This window comes from Trachemys scripta, chromosome 11 (assembly GCF_013100865.1).
Source record: "Trachemys scripta elegans isolate TJP31775 chromosome 11, CAS_Tse_1.0, whole genome shotgun sequence".
NCBI classification, from domain to species: Eukaryota; Metazoa; Chordata; order Testudines; family Emydidae; genus Trachemys; species Trachemys scripta.
In genome coordinates this window covers 56,891,408-56,912,845 of record NC_048308.1, presented here as the reverse complement: position 1 = coordinate 56,912,845, position 21,438 = coordinate 56,891,408, and the positions used below count along the sequence as shown (strand labels likewise).

Here is a 21,438-nt window from a genome sequence, read left to right as displayed (position 1 = left end):
AAACTGGTGGTGCAGCAGGACAGAATCAGTGTGGCTGTGTGGCATAGACTGCAGTACATGCCAAATGCCAGGCATAGCGAGCTGCCCTGCAGACTGACGGCACTGCTCATGCGTTGCTGGGTTCCTATTCCCTTTGGGTCCAAAACTATACGCAGTTTATTACGAAATAAAGATCTCCATCATTTTAGGATTCAATTTCTTTCTATCCCATAGAGACTTCTTGTTAAATGAAGTCTCAGTACATAAAGTGAGATTAAAAAAAAACAAAAACGCACACTCTGAGAGCTGAGACTTCATTTGTATGCAAAAATGTGATTGGATGCTGGTGTTTCAGTGCTTGTTGCTTCTTGCTTCCATCTGCTGGTGGAAAGTTGAAAAAGCAAGGGACACTGAAAATGCCTCTATATTTGGAGGAGGGGGGAAAAAGCTCATTTTTAGAAGCATGCATCTAAATCCCATTCCTGGTAGCAGAGCCGCCTGCGTATATTCGATAAATGATACTAGTGAGCCTCTTTTGCTTTAAATATCATTGCTACATTGGAAGAACTTCCTTGTAAAACTCATCTATCACGATTGAGATGATACTAACCGACATAGAAAACACCAAACGTTCTTCTGTTGCTCAGCAGTAAAAGGCACTTAAGGCAACTAGTGCTAACAAAATTGTAAGAACATTATGAACTGTTCCCTTCCCTTTGGAATCCATGTGTCAGAAAGTGGAGATGTGAAAAACTCAGCGTATCAGTAACTAATTTACAATCTGGCAAAAGCATTGGTTACTGTCATGTGCTATTATTCCTAATTCTTTCCTGCCTTTGACCCCTGGTGTCTAGATTCTAACTTGTAACCATTAGTGGAGGTGGATCAAGACACTGGCCTTCTCGTGCCACAAATAGAGTTGAGAGGGGATTTAAACTCCTTGCTTTTCAGTGTGGTGAAATGAACACAGCAGTAGATTAATGCAAGGATTTGAGCTCACACAGCATGAGAGCTTTCAAAAATAGTGTTAACAGAGCTACAACTGCCTCTTTCACAGGAAGCAAAAGGAGAGGGACAAAAACATGAACAAACACAGGGCAAAGTCTTGCCATTGCTGTTGAGGATACAGTGGCTCCTGAGTGCAATGGAACTGGCAGGTGGGCCACTGAGAGGCCAGACAGGGATTTTCCATACCCATGACATGCTGCAGTGACTGGTTCTGCAGCCGTGCAGGCAGGGTCAGAGTAAGGGCAAGGTGCCCATGGATCCACAGTTATGTGTATCCACTAAGTAAAGGGGGGGAGTGCAAGGGCTAGCCTGTGGACATTGCAGCCGAGGGCACTGCTTCTGGCCTGAGGGAGACTTCCTTGCTTCACCTTCCTGTTCAGTTGGGTTTTGGACTCGGTTGAGGATTTGGCACATAAGCAACAATAGCTGAGTTAAAATGATGTAAAGGAAGGACAGAGTTTTCTTTAATATAGGGCCCTATTCTGAACTGTTTTATGCAAGGGAGCAAAGGGGCTATTACTGCCTTGTACAGGCTAGGAGAGAGCATCCTCCGGGGGGCTGTTACTTCCCCTCCTGTGGGCAGGAAGTGATTGCAGCCCTGACCCCAGGGCCTGCACAACTGCATGCCCCACCTTGGTCAGGGTTTGTGGCAAAGCTGCACTTGGGGAGCCCCTCATGGTGCCAGGTACACCTGGAGGTTCCATTTTAATAGGTTCCTATGGATCTATCTAGTCCAGGAACCCTTCCGACCACAACCCGGTGAGGTCACCTCAGTTCTGAAGCTGATCTTGTGCTATTGACGCCAGTGGGAGATTTCCTGTTGATTTCAATGAGAATAGGATCAGACCCTCTGTGCTTTGTTTTGTGATATTCTCCTTTTGTGTCTCCAGGCATGGATCTGGTTATTTGTTATCTGTGCTTATAGTGCAGTGCTGTGAACCTCAATGGTACTAGTGATATGCAGATTCGTATCTAGGTTTGGAGAAGCACTCAAAAGTTTTTCTGCTTAGCTGAACTATCCCAGCCACTTAGATTGGCACAGCTGGGCTGGAAATAATCTCAAGAGAAAAGGTTCTCTCATCTGATCTCCACAGCCTCCCCTCAGGCTTGGCATATTTTAGGGATAACAGCACTTTTGCTTTGGGTGGAAGCAGAAAGTGCAGAACAGTGTGCAAATGAAAAATACATTTAAAAAAAGAGACCATGTTTGTTCATCTATCCCTCCCCCCCCCCCCATTCTCCCCGCACCAGAAATGGGTTGGTTCAGTTCATGTCTAGGGCAGATGCCCAGGTTGGTTCTTATTTTATCCAAACGGGTTCATGTATTCCTGATTTGGAATCAAATGCTGGCTCGAGAGTATGGCAAGAGCCGCCAGGTGTGTGCGGGAGTCATTCGGGGGCGGGGGGGCCTGAGGACGGGAAAGGAATCCGTCTTGGTGGTTTACAAAGAACTGGCTTCAGTAGCTGCTAGGACTGCAGCACATCCTCCTTCCTTCCCCCATGTGGGTGCCTGAATAGAGGGGACATATACAGGGATGTATCCACCAGCTCCCATGCCCCCGGTCTGCCCCACCCACAGAAATGCCTTGCCTGTGGGCTGCACAGCAGTTGGGAAGCCTGCTCTGCCCTCTTGAATTCCTAGGGCTTGTCTACACTGTGGAAACTTTCTCACTGGTTTTCAGACCACTTCAGATGAAGCGGTTTCAAAACCAGACAGAGAGCTGCTTAAGATGGCCTGATCCATTTTCACTTAAACAATTTCAAGACTGCCTAGAATCCTGCCCCCCCCCCCCCCCCCACCCCCCGGATGGAAGTGTATCAGCTCTGGTGTCATCACGGTCACCCAGGACAGCATTTGAATGTGTACAGTTTGGACTGGGTGGAGTTTGGTGCTAAAATTTACAGTAACTCTGCCTGTGAGTGGTGTTTATTCTGGTGACATCAGAAAATTCCCTTCCTTGGGTCAGATTATGCTACCCTTATTTGCATAAGGATTGCCTTATTCCACAAGCAGTCTGGAATAGTTTGTGCTATAAAATATTGATCACTGTTATGAGTCAGAGTATCCCAATCCAGCGTTTAGTGAGGAAAGCCGATCATTTCCCCCCAACTGTCTGCTCTGTGCTCCCTTCCCAGCCAGACTAGCAAGTTGCTGCAGAAGGCGACACATTCCAAATTTCACGCCAGTTTGATTAATGTGTCTCGGCTAATTGTGTGAAAGATTCCAGTCCTTTAGAATGTGAGACCAGGTTATTGTTCATCCAATCACAGTTAGCATGTGAAAATGGGGGATGTTTAGTGTCCAAGTGCTGAAGTCAAAGGAGGGGTGTCTTGGAGTGGGTCACAGAGCAACACCCACTCCTTTGAAGGGATGTTACTATGCTCTACTAAACATGTAAACCTCTTGCTCAAAGCACTTCTTTTCCCTCCTCCGCTTTTTTTCAAGATAGATATTTCCCCCTCCCACCGCTCAGGGAGTGAGTGAGAGAGACTGGCTAGGTCTGCGGATGGATGGATTTCACGTTCCAGGGTTTTTAATATTTCACTTTTATATTTCTCTTAGAGAATGATCCTGCTGAGAGGCTGAGAATCAGTGCTCATCGTTTCCCCCTCATTGACACTTGGATATATTGCACTGAAATATATCCCAGGAGAAAACATTAAAAAGAGAGAGAGAGAGAGAGAGAGCGAGCCTGCTTTTCAAAGCATACTTCTCAATCTGCCCACATCAAAATAAGAAACAACTGGCCCTTTGAAGTTCAGGACTTCTCAACCAGCCTGCATGGAAATAAAAGAAACCAGCTTTATAAATCACACACACTTCTCACCTTGCCCACATCAAAATCCGGGGCAGTGACCTTTTAAAAACAAGGTTTAAAGGCCTCAGACCTCAGCTCCATAAGAATGAAAGGCATAGATAGACCATACCTACAAGTATTTGTCACCTTGTCCAGTGTAAAATAGTTGATCAGTAGACTAATTAGGGCTTGTCTACACTAGAACTTTACAGCGCTGCAATTTTCTCGCTCAGAGGTGTGAAAAAACACACCCCTGAGCGCAGAAAGTTTCAGCGCTGTAAAGCACCAGTATAGACAGTGCACCAGTGCTGGGAGCCGCACTCCCAGCGCTGGTAGCTATTCCCCTCCTGGAGGTGGCACAGCAGCACTTTAACCTTGCCAGTGTAGACTAGCCCTAACTAAGGCTTTGTCTAATACGGACCTTTCAGTGGCACAGCTGTAGTGCTGCAGCTGCACCACTGTAAGGTCTCCTGTGTAGCCGCTCTATGCTGGCAGGAGAAAGCTCTCCCACCAGCATAATTAAACCATGCCCAGTGAGTGGCGGTAGCTATGTCAGTGGGAGAGCATCTCCCGCCGACATAGTGCTAGCGCATTTGTCAGTAAAACTTATGTCGGTCAGGGGGGTGTTTTTTCACACCCCTGACCGATAAAATTTTGCCAACAAGAGTGCTAGTGTAGGCAAAGCCTGACTCTTCAGCACTTGGTACAACAAAATGTTAAAACAATCTAAGCTTTAGGGGTGTACTAAGACCCCCCTAATTTTTGCAAAGTGTTGAATTTTTTTATGGAAAATTACTGATCCAGTTCTTAAAAGGTTAGTTACTCAGAGTGCATGTAGAAGCTCTTTCAGTGAGACTGTACCTGGTTTATAGTTGGGAAGCTTGGAAAGTCCTGGCCAGGTATCCTCAGTTGGGACCCCCAACACCTATGTGAAGCAAGAGCAAGAGAACAGAAATCAACTGTTTGTGAATCCATTTGTACAGTCTGAGAGTCAGATTCTGACCTCAGTTACACTAGTGTGAATCCAGAGTAATCCCTTGGAAATCAATGCAATTACACCTGGACCTACTCTAGTGTAGCTGAAATTGAAATCTGGCCCTATGTGTAACGGAGAGATCATAGAATCATAGAATCATAGAATATCAGAGTTGGAAGGGACCTCAAGAGGTCATCTAGTCCAACCCCCTGCTCAAAGCAGGACCAATTTGAGATATGCTTTAGTTCTGCTGAATTTCTAGTAAAAAGGGACTTGCCAAAGTTTAATGCCACTGCTGCTGGGAATATCAATGTACATGTGCAGCTGCACTGACAGGTGTCATTTACAAGGGTATTTGCAATAACAGGGTCATTGTATAGCCATGTTTACAGCTAAAGATGTCCCTCTAGGGCCAGGATTACATTGATGAGTGGTTCTCTGCAGTTGTACTTGCACCACATGATATGCATTCAGTGGCCGCGCACTGTAGCTGTAATAGAGACGCCTGCTGTTTCGAGATCAAAAAGAAAAGATGGTAAACATCTACTGACAGGTGCTAAAAAATAATTCAGGGCCTAATTCTGAGAGGTGCTGAGCCTCAATGTCTCCTTTTGCCTTGAATGTCAATCAGCGTGGCTCAGCACCCCTCAAGTAGTGGAATTCAGGCCAATAAGTATCCCCTAAGGTCACTTTTGCTGCAGAGGACTATGAGACTCTCTGAGCACATATATATGTATTTTCTCTTTGGAATTGCAGCTGTTCAGTGTGATAGTTCTTATTTATTATACACAGGTCACTTCGTATGTAACTCTCTGTAAATGAGCTGGGCCAAACATGTAAAGCTCATACCCAGTTTATGGCATGAAATGATAAAAACCGTACTGCCAACTCCAGGAATTCAGAAATCTGAGTCAGGCCCCCAAAATCTTTTGTCTGCTTTCTGCTTTTTGGAGCCTTTAGATTACTCTCAGGTTTTTCTCGGCAACCAGGAGGGCTAGGAACTTAACGTTTCTTTAAAATGAAAACTAAGATTCTCATGTAATCACCTGACATCAGGAGCTGGGGCTTGAAATAAATACCAAATATTACGAGACTCGTGATAAAATTGCAACAGTTGACAACACTGAAATATGATACAGACAGCAAATATGGAGAGTGATCATTAAAAGTGGCATGCCTTTTTCATATATATTTTGGAAACAATAATAGGGCTATGATAAAATTCCTATACTCTGCAAGATGGGCAGAACAGCTAGGGTGACTGGTCTGGATGTGGATGAGGATACATTAATTCATAAATAGCAAATTTGTAGCACAAATAGGACATGTTATATCTACAGATTGGCTCAAAGCAAACCGCAGACCTGCATACCCTAAATTGTGGTGGGGGAGGGGGTCATTTATAATCTGAACCTGAATTCAGAATTTTGCAGTAGGCTCTTATCTTTCTAACAAGCCACATCAAAACTCGGAATCTGAAATCCCTGAAATACACAGTGTAGAAAATCCAGCTCTACGGTTTGAAGTGTTGTTCCTACTGTAATTCTGGCCCTGATTCTGCTATATGCTGAGCACCTCCTGTGAGCTACGGGCAGGGCCGGCTCTAGGATTTTTGCCGCCCAAAGCAAAAACAATTTTGGCCGCCCCCCCTTCTTTAATTACCCCACCCCCGGCCCCGCCTCAACTCCGCCCATTCCCCAAATCCCCAGCCCTGCCTCCTCCCCCCAGGCTCTCAAGCCTAGGAGGGAGGGAGGGAGGGGGAGAAGCGGCACCCACGCTGCAGACACTCGGAGTCTCCCCCCCCTCCCAGGTTTGAGAGCCTGGGAGGGAGAGGGAGACTCTGAGTGGCCGCGGCGCGCGAAACAGCTGATTCGCGCGCCGTGGCAGCAGCAGCGGGAGGTGAGCTAGGGCGGCCGGGGCACATTTTTAGGGGCGACATTCTGGCGACGGCCATGCCGCCCCTAAAAATGTGCCGCCCCAAGCACCAGCTTGTTTTGCTGGTGCCTAGAGCCGGCCCTGGCTATGGAGAGTCTTTAATTCCTACAGAAGTCAATGGAAAGTGAGAGAGTTCAGCCCCTGGCAGAATTCGGCTCTGTAGCCCAATTCAGCAGATCACCCTGTTCAGCAAAGTACTTAAGAATGCACTTAACTGTAAGTATGTGCTTAAGTTCTTTGCTGAGCAGGGAGGGAGTAAAGTACATGGTTAAATGCTTTGCTGAACTGGAGTGTGAATGAGGCAAGGGCTCAGAATACCACTATATAGTATCAATTACACAATTTCATCAGAAGCTAGAAATACATTTTTTCAGTCTGCTCTTTAAAAGTTGATGTGGTCGCAAGCCATGACATTTGGGTCCAGTGTTCAATTTCCAGGGATTTGGATCTAGGGCTTCGTTTTGAGTTTGACCCCCCAATGAATAGGTGACCGATCAGACTCTAGGTCTGGACTACATATATTTAATTGCTATGAACATACTCCTAAGATTACTTTACCCTTTACAAGTCCTTCCTACATTCTTTTAATCTAGCTATAACAAATCTCTGGGTCAAATTATCAAACATTTTTTATGGAAAAACAAGAAGCCTAGAATTAGCATTAGTAAGTTAAAATTGCTCAAGGAAACAAGGCATCTTGTCCTTCCATGGTGCAGCATCACTACATCTGATATAGGAACGGCAAAATATCTGTTCCAGTTACCATGGCACATGACTGAACAGAATGTGATTTCTCCTGAATACCTTAACCTCTTGTCTGAAACAAATTACTTGCCATTTTCTAAAATCAATCTGATTGAAGCCCTATCCCTGAAAAATAGCCACAAAATCTGCACATTTCGAAATATAAAAAACCCTTTGATTGTCACACTTGTAGAATTCACTCAATTTCAGCCTGCAAACAAAAATAAAATATTAATTCCTACACCAGGAAAGATATTGTTCCCTCCTCATAATATTCTTCTACCCTTCAATCAGCTGCACCAACACCATAATAAAGAAACAAAATGATTTTACATGTGCTGAATCTAGCTATTGCTACCATTTCACACAAGTGACATATTCAGTATAAAAACAGTCCAAAGCATTTTATTTCCCAATGTCACACAGTCCTACAGAATGCTGTAGACGAAAAACATCCTCCTATACCACACGTCTGGAACTAAAACATGGGTAAGAAAATGTCACAGCCTGACGGTGCTAGAGCACTTGCTACCATTCATAAAACAATTCGTAAAAAATTCACACAAATGCAACATTATATTCCACAGAGCCCACCCTCCCACCCTGTCTGTTGGCTGCTTTGTGTTACTAACGCTCCCTTGTGTGCTTTAGCTCGGTAACATTTTGGACAGTTAATTGGTAGAGCTTTCCTTATTTTGGTCCCCATTCCTAGAATCACATGGGTGAACTCCTTTACCCACATTGAGTCCTACAGAAGTCCCTGACAGCCACTGAATGTGTGGCTATCTAGTGCAAAATTCATGTCTGACACCTGGGAACTTTGAGCTAATAATTTAAGCTTATTAAGTTTACTTCTATCTACAACGTAAGTTTTTAAAGAACACATTTGACCTAATCAGACTCTCAGCCTTGCTGACTAGATTGGATCAATGCTCATTTCACAGAGTCAGAACTGTCTACAGTTCAACTCAACACATTGGTGCCGATTATATACAAACAGCTTCAAACTGAGACAAGCACACCAGACATAGGTTGAAGATTTTCAAAATGACTAGTGATGTAGGTTGCCTCAGTTTTTGGTACTTAAATTGGGACATTTTAAAGAACCTGATTTTTAGAAAATACCAAGCACCTATCCTCTAAACATCATTTAAAGTGTCCCAAGTTGGACACCCAACAGTCGCTAATCAGTTCTGAAAATCTTGGTCTCAGTATAGTCGTCTCCCCGATGTAAATGTATAACAACAATGAACCTTCTGTGTAATGGATTAACTATTTCATGGCTCTTAGACCTTCTTTCCTGATTCTTAAATATTATTTCTGTCTTTTGTAGTATGAATTATTAACCCAACGCATAAGAAGGTTTCAATCAGCTCATATATAGAGTGACCTAAATTATACCGAAGTAATTTGTAGTGTAGACATAGCCTCAGGCTTGAGGCTAAAGAACCATTTTCCTACTGCCTCAGCTGCGGAGTTCTGTGTTTTCTCCTTCTTGGATCAATCACCTTTGGGAAAGTCCCATTTCAGAGGGGTAAGTCCACTGAGAAGCTGAAGATGTGGCCAGAGGATGGCAGTGTTGGCCACTTAAAGCAAAAAACAACAAGAAGCTAATGTTTCATGTTTCTGAAGAGTCAATGACCAACAGCAATATACAACAGTGCATATATTGGTTACATCCACCTTGATTTAGCTCAAGTGCAGGGAGATGTAGGTCATTCAGCAGCACAAATAAAGGATGGGACACTGCAGATCATAGAAATGAGTTCTCATTCAGAAATTCTATATCCCCTAGTGAATTCCCCTGTAGACTTCATTAGAATACTCCTCCTGGTCTCCCCTTATTCCTTATAGTTCTTCTTCGAGTGCTTGCTCACGTCCATTCCATATTACGTATGTGTGCTCGCCACCTGCATCGGTGCCAGAAGTTTTTCCCTTAGCAGTATCCGTAGGGGACCGGCTCGGGCGCCCTCTGGAGCGGCGCCCGCATGGTGCACTATAAGGGGTGCCGCTGGCTGCCCCCACCGTCAGTTCCTTCTTGCCACCAGTGATGGTGCTGGAACTTCTGCTGCTTCGGCTAGCTTTCACTTAGTTCAGTGTGTCTCATGAACTTTTCTTTGTAAAATAGTTGTATATAGTTCAGTATTTACCCTTAGTATTAGTTCTAGTTAGTTGGTCCCGGATGGGACTCAGCCTAGGATCCATCTGTCCTGCTGTTCTCCAACTGCCTTTCTTTTTTCCTCCCCGCATGGACAGCTATAACTTTAGACCCTTTCCCCATCCCTCTTCAGGGACCCTTCTCACGAGAGTCTCCTCGCACAGGAGGTAAAGGGGTTGCTACAATTGGGTGCGGAGGAAGAAGTTCCTCTCGAGTACAGGAACAAGGGGTTCTATTCCTGGTACTTCTTAATCCCAAAGGCCAAGGGTGGTTTGTGGCCCATCCTGGACCTGAGGGACCGCAACATGTATCTAAAGAAGCTCAAGTTCTGCATGGTCTCCTTGGCTTCTATCAGCCCCTCCCTGGACCTGGGGGACTGGTATGCCATCCTCGACTTGAAGGGCGCATACTTCCACATAGCGATCTTTTAGGGTCACAGATGCTTCCTCCAGTTTACAGTGGGGCCCCACCACTACCAGTTTGTGGTCCTCCCATTCGGCCTGGCAACAGCACTCAAGAGTGTTTACCAAGTGCATGTCGGTGGTGGCTGCTTACCTCAGGCGTCAGGGTATCCAGATCTACCCGTACCTCAACGACTGGCTTGTCAAGGCAACTCCAGGCCTCAGGTCCAAGAGGATGTCACGGTGCTGCAAACCATGTGCCACTCACTGGCCTTCTGGTGAACGACAAAAAGTCTACGGTCCAGTGCAAAGGATAGAGTTTATTGGAGCGGTGCTCGACTCGACCTGTGCCAGAGCATTCCTGCCATTAGAAAGGTTCCAGATGTTGATGGACTTCATTGCGCAGGTCTCCACGTTCTCCCTGACTACAGCCAGGGTCTGCCTGCACCTGCTGGGTCACATGGCAGCATGCACATACGTTGTCCACCATGCCAGGCTCCGGATGCAGCCCCTGCAGCAATGGCTAGCAATGGTCTATTCCCAGTCCAGAAATCACCTGGACAAGGTCGTTACCATTCCCCCGATGGTACTCGCCTCACTGTGATGGTGGACCGATTGCAGGACCGTCCTAGAGGGGGTTCCATTTGACACCCCCCATCACACCATCAAATTGGTATTGGACGCCTCAGACTTCGGCTGGGGTGCACACCTCGGCAACTTCCAGACCCAGGGTATGTGGTCCCCGGAGAAGATGACATTACACATAAACGTCAAAGAACTCAGGGTGGTCCGCTTGGCACGTGGAGTCTTCCTACCTCACCTGTCGGGTAAGATGGTGAGAGTCCTGACAGACAACACGGCCTCGACGTTCTACATCAACAGGCAAGGGGGAGCACGTTCGTCGACTCTCTGCCAAAAGGCACTCCGTCTCTGGGACTTCTGCATCAGCCATGAAATCCATCTGGAAGCTTGTCATCTCCCTGGCGTCAAGAACACGCTAGCGGATCACCTCAGCAGGGACTTCTTCTCTCACCACGAGTGGTTGCTCCATCCGAAGGTAGCCTGCATGATCTTCCAGAGATGGGGAACTCTCCAGGTAGACCTGTTCACCACAAGGCTAAACAGGAATTGCCACCAGTTTTGTTTGTGGCAAGGCCTGGGCAAGGACTCCCTCTCTGATGCCTTCCTCCTGGTCAGGGAATCTGATGTGGTCAGGGAATCTGATGTACGCATTCCCTCCGATTCCTCTCATCAGCAGGGTCCTGGCAAAGATCAAGAGAGACATGGCACAGGCTATCATGATCACCCAGGTGTGGCCCTGCTAGCACTGGTTCAGCACACTCATGAACCTGGCAGCGGCCTTCCATGGCCCCTGCCCAACCAACCGGACTTGCTGTCACAAGACCACAGTCGGCTCCTGCACCCCAACCTCATGTCCCTCTACCTCTCGGCATGGATGCTGCGTGGCTGAAACGGGAGGAGCGGACCTGCTCAGATGAGGTCCAACAGGTCTTCCTGAGAAGCAGGAATACCTCAATCAGACTGACTTACCTGGCCAAGTGGACAAGGTTTTTCTACTGGGCGTCCAAGCACGGCACTTCTCCGTGCGCTCTTCCATACAGTTTATCTTAGACTACTTGCTTCATCTGAGAAACCAGGGCCTGGCACATGCTTCCATTAGAGTGCATCTCACTGCCATCTCCACTTTTCACCCACCAATCCAGGGCCAGACAGCGGTTTCTCATGACATGATGGTCAGATTTTTGAGAGGCCTCAAGAGACTCTTCCCACAGGTATGGACTCCTGTCCCACAGTGGAATCTTAACTTGGTCGTCTCTAGGCTCATGGGCCCGCTCTTTGAGCCGCTGGGTTCCTGCTCCCTTTCCCACCTGTCATGGAAGGTTGCGTTCCTGGTGGCAGTGACATCGGCAAGACAGGTCTCTGAAATTAAAGCCTTGACTTCAGGACCTCCATACCTGGTCTTCTACAAAGATAAGGTTCAGTTGTGGCCCCACCCGGCCTTTCTGCCGAAGGTCGTCTCCATCTTCCATATGAACCAGGACATCTTCCTCCCGGTGTTCTGTCCCAAACCACACAAGACCAGTGAGAAGATGCGTCTTCACTCTCTGGACATCCGGAGGGCCTTGGCTTTCTACTTAGAACCTACCAAACCTTTCTGAAAATCGACTAAACTCTTCATCACTACAGTGGATAGGATGAAGGGTCACCCGCTATCCTCAAAGAGGATTTCCAGTTAGTTCATCTCATGCATAAGGACCTGTTACAACCTGGCGGGGGTTCTACCGCCGCTGATTGTCAGAGCCCACTCGACAAGAGCGCAGGTGTCTTCGGTGGCCTTCCTGGTGCACATCCCTATCCAGGACATCTGTAGAACGGCAACATGGTCCTCTGTTCACACGTTTACCTCTCATTATGCCATCACTGAGCAGGCCAGAGACAACGCTGGGTTTGGCAGAGCTATGTTGCAATCTACACATCTGTGAACTCTTACCCACCTCCAGGGGTAGTGCTTGGGAGTCACCTAATACGGAATGGACATGAGCAAGCACTCAAAGAAGAAAAGACAGTTACCATTTCCATAACTGGTATTCTTTGAGATGTGTTGCTCATGTCCATTCCACAACCCACCCTCCTTCCCCACTGTTGGAGTTTCCAGCAAGAAGGAACTGAGGGTGGGGGAAGCCGGTGGTGTTCCTTGTACTGCACCATGCAGGTGCCACTCCAGAGAGCGCCAGAGCCGGTCCCCTATGGATACTGCTAAGGGAAAAACTTCTGGCATCAGTGCATGTGGCGAGCACACACACCTAATATGGAATGGACATGAGCAACACATCTCAAAGAACACCAGTTACGGAAAAGGTAACTGTCTTTTTTTCTTGGTTTCTGCTGGTGCACCAGGAGTTCCATGGAGATCAGTAGACCCATAGTTCAAGTCCAACATCAGTTGGAACCAGATGAAAAATGAAAACTAGAATTTCTGAGAGGCTCTATGATACAGAACGATGGCAGACCCTGTTGATTTTTCCTAATCCTCTTAACTATCCAGCAGCATATAGTTCCACGAGGAGTCTCTTGTATGGGCTTAGGTCTTCAATCTACTCCTCTTGACGGACGTCAATGATAGTGTTGACATTAACATCAATGGGAACAGGAGTGTGTCCTTAAAGGGCTTGTCTACACGTACAGCGCTACAGTAACAACTCTGCAGATGTGCCGCTGTAGTACTTTAGTGTAAACTCTACCTACGCTGATGGGAGGGATTCTCCTGTCAGCATAGGTAATCCACCTCCCCAAGAGGCAGTAGCTAGGTCAACAGAAGAATTCTTTCATTGACCTAATGCTGTTTACATGGGGTCATAGTTCATTTTAGCTACCGACCTAATTTTCTAGTGTAGATCAGCCCAGAATCTTGTTGCCATTTTCAGTGCAGCAGTCACAAATCATCAGCATAAGCCAATAGGACAGCGGATCTCAAACTTTAGCAACCCGAGGACCCGCATTTTGATTTAAATTTTTTCACGGACCCCCAAGCTCCCCATTCAGCCCCAGGCCCCGCTCCCACTCCACCCCTTCCCCAAGGTCCCACCCCTGCCCTACCTCTTCCCGCTCCCATGCCACCCCTAAACCTCCTCTTCCCTGCCTCTTTCCACCCCCTTCCCCGAGCACGCCCCGTCCCTGCTCTTCCCCCTCCCTCCCAGCGCCTCCTGCATGCCTCTGAACAGCTGTTCCCCGGTGTTCAGGAGACGCTGGGATGGGGAGGGAGAGAGGGCAGGGGAGGAATTGATCAGTGGGGCCCGCAGACCCTCTGGAGTAAGGACCCCAGTTTGAGAAATGCTGCACTAGGACAATGTTAGCACCTCTTGAAAGAGGACAATCTACTGTATGCCTTGGCCAAGTAAGGGTGTTAACTAGAGGGAACAGGATTTGCAGTAACTACATACCTTTTATGCCTCCTTCAGTTTGATGTCAGTATAATTGGTTTTAAATTTTTGATGAGATGGCAAACATCAAAGGAAAGTCATTTTGATGTACTCTAGTGACTATAGGAAGGTTACCAAATATAAAATGGTTTATAGGATATGGCTGTAAACTTAGCACATTGGACTGAGGATTCAAACCAAATTACATCTCTTGTATAAAGCAGCCATGCTCAGGACATAAAATTTAACAATATGGATATTTTCCTCTCATTTTCCTGGCTGTATTTTACTCACCGCCCAGATCTTCTCTAGCTGTTCCAGAGTACCAGTAACTGCTGGGAACATGGGTTGACCCTGGAGCATTTCAACCAATATACAGCCTGCACTCCTGCAAAAAAGAAAATACCAACTCATTTAAGTAAGCGGCATGTACAGTATATATATATATAAGTAAAAAAAGTCTATCCTCCAGCATCTTGGCCTAGATGTTAATGTAACTCTGGGCAGAGTGGTAGATAGTATTGTAGACATGGTCCCTGGCATTTATACAGTGATACAGATAGGGCTTTTTTTCTGGCTTTTGGCCACTGATCTGTCATACCACACCAGAGAAAGCATAGAAGGCATTGTGCATTCAGAGAGTTTTCCTGCAGAAATAATTAATTCCTCACTGCAAAATTGAACCCCAAACAACTAAACATAAACAATTTTCCAATGAGCATTCAACCTAATTTATTTAAATGTGTATGTGTGATGAGCTGTCTTGGTTCTTACTTTTTTTAAATCTATTCTCCTTAGTTTCTGATGCTGCATTTTTTAGTTACCATTCCCTGTCAACTCAGTACTTTTTACTCTCTCTCTAAACTAAGGCTTTATCTACACTGAACTTTCATCGGTAAAACTTTTGTAGTACAGGGTTGTGAAAAAAAACCACTCCTCTGAACGACAAAAATGTTACCAACGAAAAGCGCCGGTGTGAACAGTGCTTTGTTGGCAGGAGAGCACTGTTATTCAACAGCCAGGGTTTAACTGACCATGGTTATAATTGACTTCACTTCTAGCTAATGGCATGCCACACCGGGGGAGTAGTGGTGGAAAGAATTAATATTTCCATTCTTTGTGCTGTTAGATGCATCTGACCTTACTTTAAAACTAGCACAGCTATTTTAGAGCCATGGCCAATGTCAGTTGCACTATTTTCAGAGGAATAGCCCTTCAAACTAGGCAGTTCAGGTGTCCTTGGGACATTAGGGAAGATGGAGAAGTTTAGAAATGTCTCCACTGAAGCAGTAGGGCAACCTGTGAGTCTGCAACTTGCATGGACTGTCTGGTGTTTTGAGTACCACTGCTCTTTACTGGCTCTGATGTCTGAAATACATAGGTAAGTATGTGAGGTTGTGTTGCCCTCTACTGCTTGGCCCAGACAGGATATAAATTCTCATATTACTGCTACTACTGCTAACGGAGATTCTCTTTTTCCTCATATAGCAGGGGCATAAGGACTGATTGCCCATTCACTTACAGACTGCCACCGATGTAATCCACTGATTTCGTTGTACTAGTGTAACTCCATCAAATCCAGTGGAGTTACTCCTGATTTACAGCAGTGTGAGAGGAGAATCAAACCCATGTATTTTTGGAAAAGAAAGACCATGAAATGCTAGGTGGAAATGGTCATTAGCTTTAGCAGCAGCAGTGGAACTGTGAAGTCTTACATGGATTCATATCAGGCCTAATTTATTTGTAGCCCCCAAGATGAGGTCGATAGAACTGGGCAGCTTTCTGGAGAGCCTGTTTTGATAAATATAAGTCAGTACAGTCCTGCCCGGGCTGCTATTTTAATCTAAGACGTCGAGGCATGAGTGTCTCTAACTCTCAATTGGAGGTGCACTACACCTCTTCAAGATCAGGGCCAGGGTTTCTGTCCTGCTAGGATGTTTGGACATGTGAGTGACATAAAAGGGTGTTGCAAAACTGGTCTCTGTTACCTAAACTGCCATCTGACACAAGGGTCTAGAGCAATATAGTTCCAGTCTGAACAGAAAAGAATATAGGACACAGAAATCCAGAGCTGCTAATCATTAGTGCAGAGATCCAGACAGGGGTGACAACCAGAAGTAGAACTCAACAAGTTTTTCCATGCTCAGTTAACATTTGCTGTGAATTAGGAATTGGCAGCTGTGCTTCTGTAATATTTAAATATGTACTTTTCAGTGTTTACATTTGCCTCAGTGTATCTCCACATCTCCTCTTTTTTCTTCTTTTGCTTTTCTGTAGCCTTCTTGGTATTTATTCTGGATCCAGCCCCATAGGAATGAGCTGTGCTTCTTCATTGCTGTTTTACGCAGGATGTTTCTAAATCCAACATTTTATTTTAAATATTTCTAAGAGTTAGGCCCAGACACACAATCGTTTCATTTGCTTTTTCCTTTTTCTTTTCGTTCTTTCTTTTCTTAAATTTCAGAATTTTTATTCTTGAGGCTCCCTGCCCCTTCATATCTACAAGGTTCTCAAGGGATTTCTGTTCTGTAGAGCTAACTTTGGAGCAATCAGTGGAGATGAAGGGGTATGTTGGTGGGGAAAACAAGTAGGTGGGATCAAACAGCAAATTCTTCCATAAGGGAAAAATGAAATGGGGCATTTCACTGCTCCATTTGTGATTATTCAATAGCTTGAGGGCATGAATCTCCTCTCACTTGCACCAATTCTAAACTGGGGTAATTCTACTTGCTCCACTGGGTTTCCTCTGATTTATACTAGTGATACAGGAGAATCAGAGTATGGCCCTTATACTAATCTCACTTGCTGTGGTATAAATCAAGAGTAACTACTGAATTCAATGGAGTTACACTGGTGTAAAATTGGGGCAAGTGAGATTTGCATCTAACCCAATTAAGAGTACGTTTTCTGCCTTTTTTGGGTACTTCCTGGATTTTCTCTTCCACCTCCTGTGACCCAACCTGAACAGACCTTCCTACCAACCCCAATACTAAATAATAGGGAGCGCTATCTTAAATCCCTTTGTGAAATCCCTCAGGAAGGGGCCTACAGTTGTGATTTCAACAAGTTAGTGATGTTCATTTGGGCTGTAAAATCAGATACCAATTGCTGATGTGCAAGTGAGATGTAAAATTTGGTATTAGAGTCTTCAATTCAAGTGGGAGTAATCAGGGCATGTTTAGACAATGCTACCAAATCTGCTGTCACAGCATTTCTCAGTTCACCAGGGACAGGTTTAAATGCTAGTGTGATACTTGTTGCTCATGCTCCTGGGCTACCTCATGTGGTGTACAAGCTGCCCTGGTGATCTCTGAGGTGATAAGAACTTGGGCCCTCCAGGGATTCAGGATTTCAATCTCCCTCCCTGAGAAGGGTAATTTGCAGGCTTCCCCCTTCTCCTGTTCAATGGGAAACCTTCATACACTGTTCCCCTAGTCTTCAAGTACAGTTCCTAATTCTAGATGCATTTCCTTTTGTCCTTAACACCTTTGAGTGCCCTAGCTGGCATAGAGAGCAGAGAAATTTGAAGCAGGAGTGAGAAGAAGGTCGTATCTTGAATTTAGGGCCTTGCAGTGAACAGATCCCCAACAAATGACTTCACAGGGGTTCCAGGTCTGCAAGAATCTGCCCTGGGTGTAATATTCCTGTAAGATTATATCGGGCTCTTGTGGGGGCGGCATTGACTGCAAAAAAGATATACAGACAAACTGGCAGTACTCACAAAACCAGCAGCTGCTGAAAGCCAACTCTCTGCATGCATAAAGAATTTTGTGTTTAAAAAAAAATTTCCCTGATGTTCAGTGTAATCTTCCCAAAACATTCTGTTAGTCTCCCTGAAGTCCCTTAATTGAATCTTCTAAGGTCTCGGAAAGATAGTGAGGGAGAAAGAGAGCAAGAGAAAGGATAGTAAGAGATTAAAGACGCTGTGCAAGTTAGTCCAAGAGCTACTGAGCCTCCTTCTATATCTCTCTTAATCTATTCAAGGCCCTATTCACTTTCCATGTGCCTCCCACTGACAGTATTGCCGCTCACGCGCATTATGGATGAATTGCCATCATGTTTTATCTTTTATAATTGGTTCCTTTAAACCAAGGCTGTTACATTCACTGTCACATGCCATTGCCAAGGGCACTCTGACCCGACTTCATGTAAATTGCCATGTCCGAAAGAAAAGGATTTTTTTCTTTTTTTCCCAATAAACAAGTAACATCTGTGTGAATGGACTTTTTTTCCTAATAGATAAAAATTGAACTTATATGGAGCCTACATGAAGATAATAAATGACTCTTGTTAGAGGAAGTCAGTGAATAGAGTCCACATACTTTCCATTCTCTCAGCATGATGTCTTTCTGAAAGGCAAACACTTTGAATGCTATTATTAGGAGGAGGTGTTATAACAAAGGTGCTATACTGGAATGTAGTGGAGTGGGACTCAAAGTCCCTTATGCTGTGCTATTGGTGACAGAGAGTGCTAGATGAAATCTTTATAGTCAAGCCTCTGTGTCCTATGTGGTACATTAGGGCAAAATTATGCAACAGAGATCCCAGCTTTGTACAGCAGGAACTCCAAGTTTATATATTTAGGGGCTGATCAGGCCCGTGGACTGGCCTCGAGTCAGTGAGGAGCAGGAGGGCAGGTACCAGGAGGTGTCTGCCTAGTACACCAGTGGCGCCGAAACCGGGGGGGACCAAGGGGGCCATAGCCCTCCCACTTTTTGCTGGGGTGGACCCCACCCCCATCCCGTCCTCTTCCACCCAAGGCTCCGCCCCCCAGCTAGGCCAGTGTGGAGCCCGGCCAGGGAGCCTGGGCATTTGTGGAAGCCATGCGGACCTCCATCTGCCTGTGGTGTGGAGGGGGGCGGGGGCTGAGAGCAGCCCCGTCCCATGTCCCCACCCCCGGGCTCCCTGTCCGGCCTGGGCAGGTGGAGGGGGACAGGGGTAGGGCCCGCTGCTCCCCTACTTTTGGGAAGGCTCTGACACCCTTGAGTACAACTGCATGTTCCACTAGGCAGACAGGCATCTTCTTCAACAATCCATGAGTGACTGTAAGTGGCTTAGCCTGGGGAGGAGGTAATGGACTGGTGGCTGCTTAGAGAGAGGCGGGGGAGGACATTACAATTTAGATCTGCCCAGCAGCTGAGAGCCATTATAATGGAGAAACAGGTTATTTTAGTCATTGAATTAAAGTGGCTGTAGCCTTGGAGAGAGGAAGAGACTTTGCGCTCCCATTCCCCTGCTCTGCCCTCTAGACCCAAGCCACCAGAACTTCTGATAAGCCTCATGCCTCTGGAGAAGATGCCTGCTTTGTGGCGCTGGAGTTCTGCTGGGCACGCACCTGCTAACGCAAGTCTCCCTGTGCTTCTTGCAGATTTTGTCAGTCTATTAGGCTCATGCCCAGTCCCCCAGACCCTAATGAGGTCTTTGTCCTTGCAGAGTTGTTGAGCTCTGGAAAGACAGGCTAGACGTCAGGCACAGAAGCAGTCTTAGCAGAATGATGGAGTTACAAGGTATTAACTGGCACTTGAGGAAGGAGGGAAATTGAGCAGTAGTTTACTCTGCTGTGTAATTGTATAGAACATGGGGCTTTGCCTATTTTAACTGTGGAGTGTGTTTAGGAAATGATCAGTGGTGTAAAAGATGAGGTATCACAGAAATAAAGATAATCCCAATATCCTTCTAACTCCAAACCCATCTAGGACTCTTTGATTGCCAGAGCTGTGTTTTGTTATCAAAGGTAAAATTTATTCTTGGCATAATTCTTCTAGTTATTATGCCTCAAGAAAGCAGTATTTCCAGAATGATACCACAGCCTCGGCCAGTCAGATACCTCCAGAATAATACACGTTTGCATTAGATTTGAAAGTGCTTTGCAAAGGTTAGTGAACTGAGACTCATGACACCTCTGGGAGGTATATAGGTGAGATATGAGGATGGCATTCCTGAAAGCAGAGCTACTGATGTCTGCCACTTGTAGGAACCCAACAGTATAAGCACAGCACCTTCACGACTCACAGGCCTTGACACATCTTTCAGTCTATCTTTGCTCAAACTTGGCTGACTCCATTTCAGTCATCTAAAGATAAGGCAAATGATAGTTCAGTTTCCCTGAGAGATATCAAAATGTGTCAAAGTTGGTTTCTCACCAGATATCCAAATCAGAAGAATAATCAGTGGCTCCAAGTAGCACATCAGGAGGACGGTACCAGAGCGTCACCACCTCAGAGGAGTATGTCTGACTGGGGATGGACTTGGCACGAGCAAGACCTGCCAGAACAGGAAAAACATGGATCTAGTTACACTTCCATGTCCCTTTGTAACCCATTGTGACATATCATTTCCTTCTGCCTGGACAGTACCTGAGTCTTAATAATCAGAAGAACAGTTTACTTTTCTGTAGCATTTTTCATCCTAAGTGATCCCAAAGCACTTTACAATCAACATATACATATCAAGTATGTAGAATACAACCTGCTGCATTGTGTAAAACAGCGAGGAGGAAAAAGGGATGTTTTGACTGAGGACACTGGGCAAAGCCCTGCTCTTAAAAAAAAGTGCCACCGGTTTTTATACAAAGCAGACGGACCTTGGCTTCTAAGGTTTCTACTTATACTTACTTTTCTGGTACTTAATTTATCTCTTTCAGAAGAATGGAGAGAGCATGCAGTTTAAAAATATGTACGACATATATTTAAAAATGTTTTGGAATTTGTCTGAAATATCCAGTTTAAGCTGATACGCTGATTTGTGTGTATATAATATTTACATTCATTTTATATATACACAAAATTTATAGCCATGGGATAAATTGCATTTATCTTCTACCTTTTCAGTGTTTCTAAGGCACTTAGCCCACTGATTCAAACCGCGTGAGACAACTATGGGCATTGCAAACCTCCGAGCAGCTTCAGACAGCTACCATTTTAGAATGAACAAACACCTTCAGAATGTTTCTTTCCTTCCTGTAAAATGTGACATTCTCTCCCCACTCCTCAAAACGATACGGATCCAAAGCGTAGGATGTCCCAGAGTCAGTTCTAGATCGTGGCATATTAAGATAGAAAGGCAGATCCTCAGGTGGTGTAAAAATTGTCATAGTTCTATCCATGGACTTCTATGGAGCTCTGACCATTGACACCAGCTGGTAGGGTGGCCAGCCCTCCAGGATTGTCCTGCAGTCCCCAGGAATTAAAGATGATTTTTTAATTAAAGATTATGTCATGTGATGAAAACTCCAGGAATACGTCTACTCAAAAGTGGCAACTCTGCCAGCTGAGGATCTGTCCCAAAATATGGTGAGACTCATCAGGGCTGGAAAAAGGAAGCTTTATAACACTGGAGAGCTGAGAATCCCTCCTTCCCACAGCTCTGAAGCTTTTGGCCTGAATTCTCAGTTATACTAAGGCCCTTTGACACTGCTGTAGCTTGGCCCTTAAAGTGGGTGTAACTGTCAGAGAGGTTTAAAGGGGCCTTTGCGTAAGGGAGATTTCAAGGCCTTTGT

The 21,438-nt window shown here is 45.6% G+C and overlaps 1 protein-coding gene across 1 annotated transcript in view; it reads right to left on the bottom strand.

The window, feature by feature from the left end:
- Nucleotides 1-21,438, bottom strand: part of CDK15 (cyclin dependent kinase 15) — a 51,708-nt gene that overhangs the window by 19,096 nt on the left and 11,174 nt on the right. The window contains exons 8-10 of the mRNA XM_034785054.1: nucleotides 20,084-20,204; nucleotides 14,235-14,328; nucleotides 4,647-4,710 (exon numbers count right to left, since the gene is read on the bottom strand). Coding sequence (XP_034640945.1) covers nucleotides 4,647-4,710; nucleotides 14,235-14,328; nucleotides 20,084-20,204 — 279 coding nt within the window. The remainder of the gene's footprint in view (nucleotides 1-4,646; nucleotides 4,711-14,234; nucleotides 14,329-20,083; nucleotides 20,205-21,438) is intronic.